This window comes from Psammomys obesus, unplaced genomic scaffold, assembly GCF_907164565.1.
Source record: "Psammomys obesus unplaced genomic scaffold, mPsaObe1.curated_primary_1811, whole genome shotgun sequence".
NCBI classification, from domain to species: Eukaryota; Metazoa; Chordata; class Mammalia; order Rodentia; family Muridae; genus Psammomys; species Psammomys obesus.
The window spans coordinates 5,603,859-5,617,482 of record NW_026586589.1 but is presented as its reverse complement, the minus strand read 5'-3'; the positions used below and the strand labels follow the sequence as shown (position 1 = coordinate 5,617,482).

Genomic DNA, 13,624 nt, shown 5'->3' with positions numbered 1-13,624 from the left:
CACTCAGGAGGCAGAAGCAGGTGGATCTCTGAGTTCCAGGCCAGCCTGTTCCAAGACAGCCAAACAGAGGGTTATATACAGGGCTATATACAGAGACCTGCCTGAAAGAAACCCAGCCACCCACCCAAAAGCAAAACAAAACAAAAACCTTAGTGAGTTTTAATGTTAACTTCATCTCAGACAATTGATTCTATGATGGGATATTTCTTACTGCTTTTGGGGCTTTGCATGTGGTTGGTCCTTCCTCATTGTTTAAAAGAAGTGTTGTCTAAATACTCTTGCCTTGTGAGTCTGTATAAACACAAGCATATGGTTTATTTCTCAGTTATAGTTCATTCTAATGTGTTTTTTTTTGGTGTGTGTGTGGGGGCAGTTAATATTTCAAGACAGAGTTTCTCTGTGTATCCCTGGCTATTCTGGACTCGCTTTGTAGACCAGGCTGGCCTTAAACTCATAGAGATCCTCCTGCCTCTGCCTCCCTGAGAGCTGGGATTATAGGCATGCTACCATGCCTGGCTTAGTTCATCCCATTTGATGAGAGACAGTAAAACCTTGTTATCAAAGCAACTGACAAACTTGGTGTAACTTCTTACATAATGTCTGAAATGCCATTGCTGCCTAAGCTTACCAATTTTAAAGGAAGTCAAAGCAATAATTCAGATTGGATCTCTTTTTGGTCTCCCCTCTTTAAAATTATTATTTTTATGTGTATGGGCATTTTGACTGCATGCATGTATTTACACCACTTGGATGCTTGCAGAGGCCAGAAGAGGGAGTCAGATCCCCTGGAACCGAAGTTAAACATGGTTGTGAGCTTCCATGTTGTTCAAGGAATTGAACGTGGGTGGTCTGCAAGAATAGTCAGTAAGTGCTCTTAACTGAGTCAACTCCCTAGTCCTTTTTCTTGGTTACTCTTAAAGCCATATGAGATTTAATAAAAGTCAGGAGGTCAAATATTATAAGATGGTCATTAAGAGGTTTGTTGACAATGAAGATCCACCCACTCCTGTCTTTTTATATTCCTACTGGGAGTTGAATACAGGGCCTTCTACACAAGTGCCCCACCGCTGTGTCACCATTACACACGCACACTTATACATATACACATATATGTATATGTATACATACACAGCACTATGTAGCCCTGGCTAACCTAGAAATGGCATTGGCTATGTAGACTAAGGTGTCCTTGAACTCACAGAGATCTGTCTGCCTCTGTCTACTGAGGGATTAAAGGTATGTGCCACTATACCTGGTTATATTTTTTATTTTGAAACAAGATCAGACCAAGCTACCTGGGTTGACCTTGAACTTAGTCTGTAGCCCAAGGAGGCCTTAAACTTAAGATCCTTCTGGCTCAGCTTTCTGAGTACCAAGGATTGTAGGCCTGTACCAGCATGCCTAGGTAAGATTTTTCTCCCCAGTTAAATGTGAAGTATGTAGATTAAATAAAACTACGTATTTCATAAAATAATTTTTTACAGTATAAATATGTTAGGGAAGGTGTTCTTGTTCCACATATACTGTTTGCTTGGTTTTTAGGTTGAGGCTAATAGAGGTGATGGAACAAAGGTGTTAAAATCAGCTGCTTAAGAAACTTGCTCTTGTTTCTGATCAGATATGGAGAGAGTATCCAGTTCTGGTCTTGGCACATGGAAGAAGTTCATTTTTTTTAAGCTTGAGGTTTAAGTCTTTAGTTGGCTTCCAGTGTATGGGTGAAAGTGTTCACATGCTCAGCTAGTGACCAAAAGCAGCTCTAATCACAATTACCTATGACTTTGGCAGGAATTCTGTCTAATTTGAGGTACCTATCAATATTGTTCTTGACACATACAAAGGTCATTTAGACAGACTGAATGATTTCTTGTGGTATAAGATAAAGTTTTAAGTTGGATCTTCTGCTCACACCTATAATCTCAGCTAAGGCAGGAAAATTGAGGCCACTCTTGAGTTATATAGTGAGAGCCTGTCTCACTTCCCTCTTCCAAGATGCTTTAGAATTAGTGTCTACATAGTTTAATTTTAACCTTTTGTGGATGAATTGTCCTGCCTAAAGCTACATGGTGAGCTTCTAGCATACTCAGGACTGGAAAAATGGGCCTTCTTCTTCTAGACTCAGTGTCTTCTTCCACATTGTCCCTGCTGTCCCTCATGGGAAATGTTCTTTTTGTTGAGAGAGAATTGGAGATAGGATAGTGGACAGTGTAATCTGCTATGTTTAAGATTAGAACTGTTATGAATGTTTGGTATGTGACATGCATACATTTTGTTATATAAATTAGAGATATTGAATATAAGATACACCTTATGTCCTTAAGAAATTCTGTAGTTAGAATTGCAATTAAAATGAAAGTAGTTTTTTGTTGTTGTTGTTGTTGTTTGTTTTTGATTTTTGAGACAGGGTTTCTCTGTGTAGCTTTGGCTGTCCTGGAACCCACTCTGTAGACCATGCGGCCTTGAACTCACAGAGATCTTCCTGCCTCTGCCTTTTGAGTGTTGGGATTAAAGGTGTGCACCATCACCCTTGGCAAAAGTAGTATCTTAAGAATTAGTGTCTACATAGTTTATTTTCTATGAAAATAAAATTTTCTATCATAGCTGATCAGTCCAATATACTGTTTACTAGTTCTGTGTGCCTACTAAACACTTTAAATGAAATAAAGGAATCGAGTTCTAAGGTTATAGTTACCCACACCAGTAGATATGATACTCAGTCCCAGGACAGAGGATGGTTGCGATAGTGCTGGCTGGGGCTGGAGTGTATTCACATTTTCTTTCATAGACTAGAAGAAACCATCTGTTTTCACCTCTGGGAAGAACTGCAGTTAGAACATGTCTTTCTTCTGTAATTCAGGTGCTTGATAGGATCCTTAGCAGTTACAAACTGGCACATAGCTGAGTCCATTCTTCTTCTTTTTTTTTTAAGTGCCAGCTTGGTGGATATTTGCTTTGTGATGTCATTAAGACCACAACAGAATTAAGAAACGTCCTTCTGTCATCAAATTATGTGGATGAATTTGTGTGCACTTGTGCCATAAGATCCAGTAACACCTTATTTATTTATGGAGCACACTGCTACTCTGTACCCTGTTTTTTATAGCTTAACTGTGTGTCTTTCTTTGTATGTTCTCAGGTATGTTGACTTAGGCTGCTGTATTTGATCCTTCTCCCAAGTCACTTTAGCTAGGTACTGAAGGTGTTCTCCCTGTTTGAGAGACAGGGAGACTGTGAAAAATAAATGTAGAGTGACTTGTCCAAGGTCATATGGTGAGGCACAGAGTCAGAAGTATTGGACCTTGAGGCAAGAGGTCGAGTTTCTTGTCCCAGCATTGCAGTTACATGATGTGATCCTGAGCAAGTCATAGTCTTATTTGTTTCCTTTCCTAATGAATGCCTAGTGAGTCTTTCTAATGTAAACATCTAGGGTAGTTGTTGGAGTAAAATGGAACAACATAATAAAAGTTTTTGGAAATTGGTCAGTTATATTTACATAAAGACACATTATTATCAAGATCTCTGGTAGTTTTAATTTGCTGCCTTGTAGCTGATCACATCATTGATCATATTAAATTCTATTATATGATGTTTCTTTGATTTCTGTCTTAATCATTATAAAACTTTGTCTTGGGCAGCCATTCTGTTCAGTTTATAGCTACATACCTAAATCCTAGGACAACCTGATACATAGAGCTGTTTAATAATATTTACTTAGTGACTTAACTGATATCTAGATTTACTTCAGAAAGTTTGCAAACAATTGTTCTTTGTAATTTGACTTGAAGCTCCTTGGGAATAGTGTGATTATTACTGTGGTACTCACTGTGTTTGCTGTATAGAATACACGTGATGACTATTGTTTGAGTCAGTTGATGTGATGAATATTGGGTTGTGGTGTTTGTGGGTTTTGGTTATTGTCATTTAGACTGAGCTTACATGTGGGATGCTTACAAAGCTTTAAGATGGCAAACAGCACAACGTCATATGATGACAACCTCTAAGAAAAGGGTCCATGCAGAGGTTGGAAGGAAACCAGGGATCAAGAGGGTACATTCTATCTTCCTCCCATAGTGTTTACTTCTGGAGCACTGAAGGTAGAGACAGCTCTGCTGGCAGCTGAGATTGACAGAAGATAGCCAATAGGAGGAGAGTCATTATGTGCCTTCAGTTATGTTTACTCTCCCATGAACTGCTGTCCTACCCAGCGTATTAGTGACGTTGGAGTTTGCTGATCTCCTATTTGTCATGGCCACTTCCATCAAATTATGGAAGATCAGTTCCTGTTGTATCATTCCTATGATAAAGTGATGGGATAGGAGGCAGTTGGAGAAAGGAACAGATTGTAGACTTTTGGACCACTTGAGGCCCTTCAAGTCTACCAGCACCACTCCCACAGCTATACACTGTGATGTCTAATCCTGCATAAAGAGGTGTGGCAGTCTTGAACTCACACTTGAGCCCCTGGAATATCACTATATTGGTATTGAGGAAGTGAGCTTACTGTCTGCTTCCCAGTTGACAATACAGTACCTGTATACATTCACTGGTTCTGACAGATAAGGTGTGTAGAATTCTAGGACACTGTTCAGGGACACAGTGGTGTTGTGATTGCAGAAGGAGCAGGTAAGTTGGGCCTTCAGGGTATATGTTCCTTGGAAGGTGGCTTCTGGTGTAATTTTCTACATTCCCTGTCTGCAGTTGTATGTACTTGCACTTTTTTTTCTTGTTGCAAAGTTTTAGTTCATGAGGACACAGCCTGCCCCCGGTTTTTTGTTTTTATTTTTAAATTGAGCATATGCTATTGTGCATATTTGGTTAGAGAACAACTTGTAGGAATTTGTTCTCTCCTTTCACCATGTGGATCCTGTGGATTGAACTTGGGTCCTCAGGCTTGATAGGAAGTGCCTTGCTGAGTCACCTCACAGGCCTTGCTTCCAGTTTTTACTGAATTAATTATAAATCTCCAATCCTAGCTTTTAAAGTCCTTCAAAGTTGGGTATTGCTTACTTTAAAATATATATATAGTGTTTTTTTTTTTTTTTTTTTTTTTTTTTTGAGGGGGGGAGTCTCACTTCAAGCCTGGAACTAACTATGTAGACCAGGCTGTCCTGAATTCACAAAGATGGATCTACCTCCACCTCCCGAGTACTGAGACTAAAGGGATACACCATCATGTCTGTCATTAAAAAGAAAAGAAAAGCCCGTCAGGCACTGTGGCACACGCCTGTAGTCCCAACATTCAAGGCAGAGACAGGCGGATCTCTGTGAGTGTGAGGCCAGCCCGGTCTACAAAGCGAGTCCAGGACAGCCAAGGCTACACGGAGAAACCCTGTCTCGGGGGAAAAAAAAAATCCCATTACCTTCTACAATATAACCTTACCTTCTGCTCTGAGCATCTTGTTTCAGATGTGAATTTGTTTTAAAACATTAGAAAAGTGTGTGTTTATGTGTGTGTGTGTTGTGTATGTATATGCATAGGTGTGCAGATACCCAGGGAAGCCAGAAGAGGGTGTCAGATTCCTGGAACTTGAGTTACAGGGAAATGTGACCTACCTGATGTGGGTGCTGGGGATTGAACTCAGGTCCCCTGGAATAGCAGTGTTTTTAACTACTGAGCCATCTCTCCAGTCCTGTTTTTTTGTTTTTGTTTTTAATAGAAGGATTTTACAGTATAGTCTTTGGTAGCTTTGAACTTGCCATCTTTACCTTGGTTTTTCAAGTGTTAAAATTACAGGTGTGTGCCATTATACTCTGTTCCCTGTTATTACTTTCTTTTCTTTTATGGTTGCCCTTTTTTACTCTCATTCCTATCTACCCAGTTTCCTTATAATTACTGTCCAATTTATATGCTTCATATAAATTGAGGTCTGTGTGTGTTTCCATTTTTTTCCAGTACTAATGTTTTGAATCTAAGACCTTGAGCATGTCAGGCAAGTATTTTATCACTAATATATTTCCAAACTCTCCTTTTATTTAAAATAATTTTTTTTTTTTTTTTTTTGAGACAGGGTCTTGCTAAATTGCCAGCTGGTCTTGTCCACTTGGAAGCAGAGGAACTCTAGTGTAGGTGCTCATATAACTTACCTTTCAGGCTCTGTCTTGTCACCTGATCTCACCACGAGACTATTTTAGATAGCAAATTTCAATACATTTTAAAATTTTATTTTTAATTATGCATACTGTGTGTGTGTCTGTGTGGGGTATGTACATGGGATTGCAGGTATTTGTGGAGGCCAGCAGAGGGCATTAGATTCCCTTGAACAGGATCTACAGGAAATGAAGCACCTGATGAAAGTGCTGAGAATTGAATTCTGGACCTCTGGCAGAGCAGCAGGCATTCCTCATCTCTGAGCCATTTCTCTAACCCCCTAGTTATATTTTTATTTTTGTGAAACATGTTTTTTTTTTTTTAAATAAATGTGTTGCAGTCCATTTTATTGTGCTGCCTAGTATAAATCTTTTTACTTTTTTAATATTAGTAATAAACATAATTTGATATGGATATCTGTTTTATCTTTTCAGGTGCCATTTGGATAGTACGTTAGCGGCACGATGTACTCTGAGTGGCGGTCACTGCATTTGGTGATTCAGAATGATCAAGGCCATACCAGTGTGCTACACAGCTATCCAGAGAGTGTTGGGCGAGAGGTGGCGAATGCTGTGGTCCGTCCCCTTGGGCAGGCATTAGGTACCTCTTCAGTGGCTGGTAGTGAGAGTTTGTTAAAAACTGACAAAGAAGTAAGTGTTTTTTATTTCATTTGTTGCCTGAAAATATGAATTGATTACTAAAAAAACTTACGTAGTGTTGACTTTTAAAAAGTAATAGTTAAAATTAGTTTTATTATTTTTAATTTTGTATCTGTATGTAGGTCTCTGTGTGAGTATGTACACTCGAGTGCAGGTGCTTCTGGAGGCCAGTGCTGCTTCCAGCAGCTATGATCCACCTGGCTTGATTGATGAGAATCAAACTTGGGTTCTCTGCAGGAACAGTCTGCACTGTTACAGTGCTGACTTTTTAATGGATTGCTGCCCTATGTAGTGGGAGTTCTTAGTTTCTATCTCACTTGGGTTGTGTGCTGGGAATTGAGGCCTGTGGAACATAAAAAGGAGGAGTTGTGTCTTTTTACTGCTAAGGCTTCTCACTGGCCACCTTCATGTGAGCTAAGTGTTTAAGACAGTCAAGTGTCAGACCCTTCGTGCTAGGTTAAGTCTTCAGATTTCTGTTTCAGTTTGGAAGTCCCTGTCCTAGTTAGGTACTATTGTTGTGATGAAACACCATGACCAAAAGCAACTTGGAGAAGAAAGAGTTCATTTGGCTGGCATATACAGAGTCACAGTCTATTGAGGGAAACCAAGGCAGGAACTCAAATAGTGCAGGATCCTGGAGGCAGGAGCTGATGCAGAAGACATGGAAGAATGCTGCTTACTGGCTTGCTCCTCATGGCTTGCCCAGCCTGCTTTCTTAAAGAACCTAGGGCCACCAGCCCAGGGTGGTACCACTCACATTGAGTTGGGACCTACCCCATCAATCACTAATTAAGAAAATGCTCTTGCCTACATACAACCCAGACTTACAGAGGCATTTTCTCAGTCAAGATTCCCTCCTCGCTGATACCTTGTGTCAAGTTGACATAAAACTAGCCAGAATAGGTCTCATCCCTGCTTATAGGTAAACACTGACTGAAAGCCTCGCTTAGGCCAGATTTTTCAGGCCATACATAAGTGCTGAGCCTGAGCTCTCTTGTGTGTCTCACTCTGACTATTCTAGCCTGTCTTCCAGGCTTAAGAGTGCTGCAGAACAATGAAGCACTTTTGGCTGTAAGCCTGGGTAGTTAGAACTGGGTTTGGAATTGCTATTCCTAAACTTGCTGTCCAAAGGGCTCTTAGAATAACTTGTCTTGGAGGTGATTTTCTGTTTATGGGGACAGGGCACTAAGCTGAGATTAAGCCTTAGTCTGAGAATGGTGTGATTGTATGTAAGGTTAGAATTTTGTCCCTTCTGCTTAGGAAAGTTGATACAGGCTTTTTAGGTCTATTCTCAGACTCCCCTCCCCCCCCCTTTTGTGGCAGGGTTTCACTGTGTGTCCCTGGCTCATCTAGAATTCACTTTGTAGACCAGGCTGGGCTCAAACTTACAGAAATCCACTTACCTCTGCCTCCCAAGTGCTGGGATTGTAGGCGTGCCCTACTTTTATTACTACTACTACTACTACTGTTTATTAAGACAAGGTCTCATTCTGTAGATCAGATTGACCTAGAACTCCCTATGTAACCAGAGTGGTCTCAAACTTGGAGTTACTCTCCTGTCTCAGCTTCTCAAGTGTTGGTATTATAGATATGAGCCATCATGCCTAGCTCTTCTTACTTTTGATCATTCATGAAATTTCAGACTTGGCTAAAACTGAAGCCTACAGTTACAGAGGTAGTTTGTTAATCCTCCCTTGCCAAAGGTTGAAGTCCTTTAGTCTTTGTAGTTTTCTCATCAGAGTGCTGTAGCTTCCTCTGAGGATGTGCATAAGACCTGACGGCCTCTCTGGCTGCAGTTGTGATCTCTTGCTGCCTTCTCCTTTGATGAGATGGCATTTGATAGATAGAAAGTGACCTAGTATAGCCCCTGGTTATTGTTTTTACTACCTCAGGAGATAATAGGAAGGTACTTTGTTGTTAAATTTTATTTATTTTTATTATGTGGTGGGGGTAGGGGGCAGGGGAGCATGTGTGTCATAGTGCACATATGGAGACCAGAGGGCAAGTTTTAGAAGTCAGGTCTTCTTCTACTCTTTGGACTTCAGAATTGAGCTCAGGCTAACAGATATATGTGTCATATGGTTTTACCCACTGAGCCATCAAGGGTACTTTTCCTTTAGAACAATTAAACTACTATGACACTATCCCAAAGATAACTTGTCTTTTTTCTGTCTTCTAATGATTAGCAACCTGTAGCTTCTTTTAAGATTCCTTTTTGGGCCTGGGGAGATGACATTGTGTAGCTCAGACTGCCTTGAACTTGAGGTCTTAGTTGGTAAAGTGCTTGTTTATGCAATCCAATTTTTTTTCAAAAAGATATATTTATTTATTATTTATATTACTTATGTCTGCATGCGTACCTGGAACCACTAGAGATGGTTATGAGCCACCATGTGGTTGCTGGGAATTGAACTCAGAACCTTTGGAAGAACAGCCAGTGCTCTTAACCTCTGAGCCATCTCTCCAGCCCCTGTACAATCCAGTTTTAATTCAGCCTGGTCTATATAGAAAATTCTAGGCCAGCTAGGGCTACATAGTGGAACCTATGCAAAAAACCAACAAAGCAAAACTAAACGAAACAGCAGAGTGGCATGCAACTGTAATCACTTGTCATTCCAGCTCTGGGAATGAAGAGACAGGAGGGTTCTTGGGGCTCACTGCCCAGCCAGCCTCGCTTAACTGCAAGCCCCAGGTCAGTGACACATCTGCCTCAGCAAGATAGACAGCATCTGAGCAGTGACACCTGAGGTAGAACTCTGGCTTCTATGTGCAGGCACACGTGTGTACCCATGTTTACCTGAACACATCCACACTCTGTTCTCTTGTGTGGCTTACTTAACATCCAACACTTCTTCCTCTGAATTTTTACAGCTTCATGTGGTTACAGTTTTCTTTAGCATTTATTATTTTTACTAACCAAAAAATTTAGCCTTTTGTAGTTGCTTTTGAACTAAGGACATTTAATATAAGCTTGGTATCGTGGCAATGTGCCTCCAGTTTTAGCCTTTGCCAGGATTATGCAAGAAGATCCTGAGTGTCAGGACAGCCAGGGCTTTCTAGCAAGACCCTGTCCTAATTCCACCTGTCTTCTTCCCCCAGATTCAATATATGAATTTATCTCGTCAGATTCAAATTTAGTAAACCTGAATTCTAGCCAACATGCTGACTGTCCTTTTTTTCTTTGTGTTGTTTACTGATAATTGACCATTGTTTGTTTATTATCCAAAGTGTTGTTGTTATAGGACTTCCCTGTTTAGTTTATGCTGTCTTGGACTTACTGTGTAGCTTTGGCTGCTTGAACTTGAGATTCCCCTGCTTTAGCCTCTGGGAGTGCTGGGGTTACAGGCATGCAACATCAACCTAGCCTAGCCTAAATAAAAGTTTTGGCAAGGTAGGTTGGTGGTATAGCTCAGAAGTAGAGTACTTCCCTAGTGTTCTTAGGGCCCTGGGTTTAATCCCTAGCACCACAAAACAGCAGCAGTAGCATGAACTTGGTGTGGCCATTGGTAAGCCAGTGGCACCCTTTCCCCAAGTAATTTCAGAACCTTCATCCTGTTATTGTCTGTGGTATTTGGTCCACTTATAAATCTGGCCATTCTACATCCTATGGGCTGTTATGTCTCCATCCTTGTCCATTAGGATTTCTTGCCAAATTTCCAGCTAAAGCTAAGATGTCCCAATGCCAAAACAGTTAATAATGACTTGGTGAGACACTTTAAAACTTGGGGCTGGAAAACCAGGTTATGTTTCTCATTGAAAAACAAGGTTCATCTTTAACTTCAGTATTTGTAAACCAGTAGTGGGCTGAATTACTTAAACATCCTAAATTTTATTTTTCTGATGTATGAAATGAGGGCAGTTTACGCTTTTATGTGGGATTATGGTGATGGTGGCTTTTATGAAGGTACTTTTTAAACTGCAGTGATTGTACAATTGTTAGCTCTTGTAATAAAACCTGGCTTGACTTGGTCTTTTCGAGCAACCTGGTTCTTAGAGATCATCATACCTTTTGTTAAGTGTTTCTTCGTATCTGCTTAGTATTTGTCCCCAAGTTTTGTCTGGAATTCACTTAAACATTCTAGGCTTTGGTGTCTAGGATGTAGTTTCATTTTCTTTTTCAATTTAGGAGATTCCCCCCCCCCCTTTCTCTTAGCATCTTATTTCTTGGAGCACTTAGTATGTGTTTCTGTGGCTAGATGCCTGGTTCAGACCTTACCCATTCAGTCCTTCTTCACCTGTGTTCTCACCTGTCCATTTTAGTGTTGGTTTAAAAAAATTATTATTATAATTTATTACAATTTATTCAATTTGTATCCCAACCGTGGCCCCCTCCCTCAGTCCCCTCCCCTGTTCTCCCCCTATGCCCCTCCCCTAGTCCATTGATAGAGGAAGTCCTCCTCCCCTTCTATTTATTTATTTATTTATTCATTTATTTATTATTTATTTATTTATTTTTTATAGAGAAAATAAGTTGTATAATAAGTTGACCAACTAATCTTCCTTTCTGTCATTTGTTCCTGTTGCGCAATCTGAAGATGGAATGTAATGTAATTGTTTTTTTTAAGATTTATTTATTATCTATATAGTATTTTGCCTGCATGTATGCCTGTATACCAGAAGAAGGCACCAGATCTCATTATAGATGGTTAGGAACAACCATGTGGTTGCTAGAAATTGAACTCAGGACCTTTGAAAGAACAGGCAGTGCTCTTAACATCTGAGCCATCTCTCTAGGCCCTTGAATTGATTTACTCATATTTACTCATGCAAATTGAGTAGATTAAAATCCTACGTTTTCTATTTTTTCATAAAAAGGTTTATTTATTTATGTATATGGGTATTTTGTCTGTATGTACATTTATATACTAGAAGAGGGCATTGGATTCCATGGGACTACAGTTATAGATGGTTGTGAGCCACCCTGTTGGTGCTGGAAATTGAATTCAGGTCCTTTGGAAGACTAGCAAGTGCTCTTAACCGCTGAGCCATCCCTCCAGCCCCTGCATTTTCTATTCTTACATTTCTAGTATCTATAGAAAATTGAAAGGATCATTTCACAGTGAATGGTAATGATATCAGAAGGTAAAAGCATGATTAGGCTTAATATTTAAAAATAATTAAATTTTACCTGAAGTTTTCTCGACAAATACAACATGAATATGTCTCATAAAAAGTATGTGTCTAAAGTAAATTTGATGTATTTGTTGAGATGACTATATCATCAACCTAAAGCATGTGGGCACTAGAAGATGTTGTATTTTAAATTAATCTAATGAAATAGATATAAAGGTCCATAATCTTTGTGAATTTTTTTTGCTTAGGTGAAATGGACCATGGAAGTAATTTGCTATGGACTAACCCTTCCATTGGATGGAGAGACTGTAAAATATTGTGTTGATGTATATACAGATTGGATTATGGCTTTGGTGTTGCCGAAAGATTCTATTCCACTACCAATTATTAAAGAGCCTAATCTATATGTTCAAAGTATATTAAAACACCTACAAAATCTTTTTGTTCCAAGGTAAGTTATATCTGACTATCTGGTCATTATCAAGATCATAATAAGGTATATATAAGTGCTACTTTAACAAATATAGAAATTGATTTATTGTTAGTCTTTGAACTTTACTTATTCACTTATGGATTCTATAAATATGAATAAAAAATAGACTTACAGGGTTATGTAATGTTTACCAGAAGTTTTTTTTTTTTTTTTTTTGAGATGGCATCTCACTGTGTAGCCCAGACTGGTCTTGAACTTGCTGTGTAGCCCATGTTGATCCAAACTCATATCTTCCTGTCCTAGTCTTTTGGGTTCTGAGATTACAGGTGTACTCTGCCACTCTTGGATTTACCACAGTTTTTTTAATAGATGTGTCTTTATTTTAAATACTTTTTGGCCTTGTTTCTGAGATGTTGGATATTTAAAATATGGTAATAGTGACATATTTCTTTCCCTTTTTAAACATTATTTGGTGGGGGTTGGCAAGATGGCTTAGTGGGTAAAGATGCTAGTTACTAAGCCTAATGATCATAGTTTTATCTCTGGAACCCATATGGTGGAAGAGAAGGAAAACACTGGCAAGGACACATGCTCATGTGTACCAACTTGTGCGTACTTTTGAATATCATAATTCTTGTCTCCACTTAAAACAAGGGCAACTGTTTTCTTGTGGATATGAAGACATAGAATTAGTAAACAGGGCAGGCATGGTGGTTCATACCTATAATCCCAGCACTTTAGAGGTGGAGTTAAGATTGGGCATTGAAGACAGCAACTCCTTGTCTACAGAAGGAGTTGAAAGCCAGCCTGAGAGCTACATCATGAGACCCTGTCTCCAGCCTAAAAATATTGTTGAGATGGCTCAGTGGGTAAAGGTACTTGCCACTAAGCCTGATGTACTGTTGAAAACAGTAATGGCAGTTGAATAAATTGTGCTTTTGTTTTTACTTTTCTCTCTTAGAAAGTATGAGTGTAAGTTGTTTTGCTATTTGATAACTAGTGTGCTCCTCAGAAATGTGTGTGTGTGTGTATAGGTCAGTAAATTCTAAAAGTCACTGGTTCAAATATTAGGGTTTTCTTGGCCATTGGTAGTATATGAATATTAGGTGAATGTTTTCAATGCTGTATATTGGGGCTTATGATCTAACATTCCAGTATTAGAAGTTTAAGTTTAAAAAATTTAGATAGTTCATCCAAATGTCATTAGCACTTACTTAATTAGTTGTTTTTATATAAACTGACTCAAAGTAGAGTCAGTTTACCTTTACCTTTTGCTAGAGATTAAGTTAATATGACTTTCTCTTTTACCCATTAGTTTGATATTTTTTCATAATTGAGTGAAGACTGTTTTATCTGTTAAAATTGATTAGAGTT

The 13,624-nt window shown here is 39.1% G+C and overlaps 1 protein-coding gene across 3 annotated transcripts in view; it reads left to right on the top strand.

Annotated features, from left to right (window-relative positions):
- Positions 1-13,624, top strand: part of Ralgapb (Ral GTPase activating protein non-catalytic subunit beta) — an 84,791-nt gene that overhangs the window by 1,950 nt on the left and 69,217 nt on the right. For 2 of the 3 annotated variants that reach the window (XM_055602186.1, XM_055602185.1), the window contains exons 2-3: positions 6,520-6,735; positions 12,066-12,268. In XM_055602186.1, coding sequence (XP_055458161.1) covers positions 6,550-6,735; positions 12,066-12,268 — 389 coding nt within the window. In that variant the 5' untranslated portion in view covers positions 6,520-6,549. Of the gene's footprint in view, positions 1-6,519; positions 6,736-12,065; positions 12,269-13,624 lie in introns of those variants that run through there. The other variant, XM_055602187.1, reaches the window with a different exon arrangement.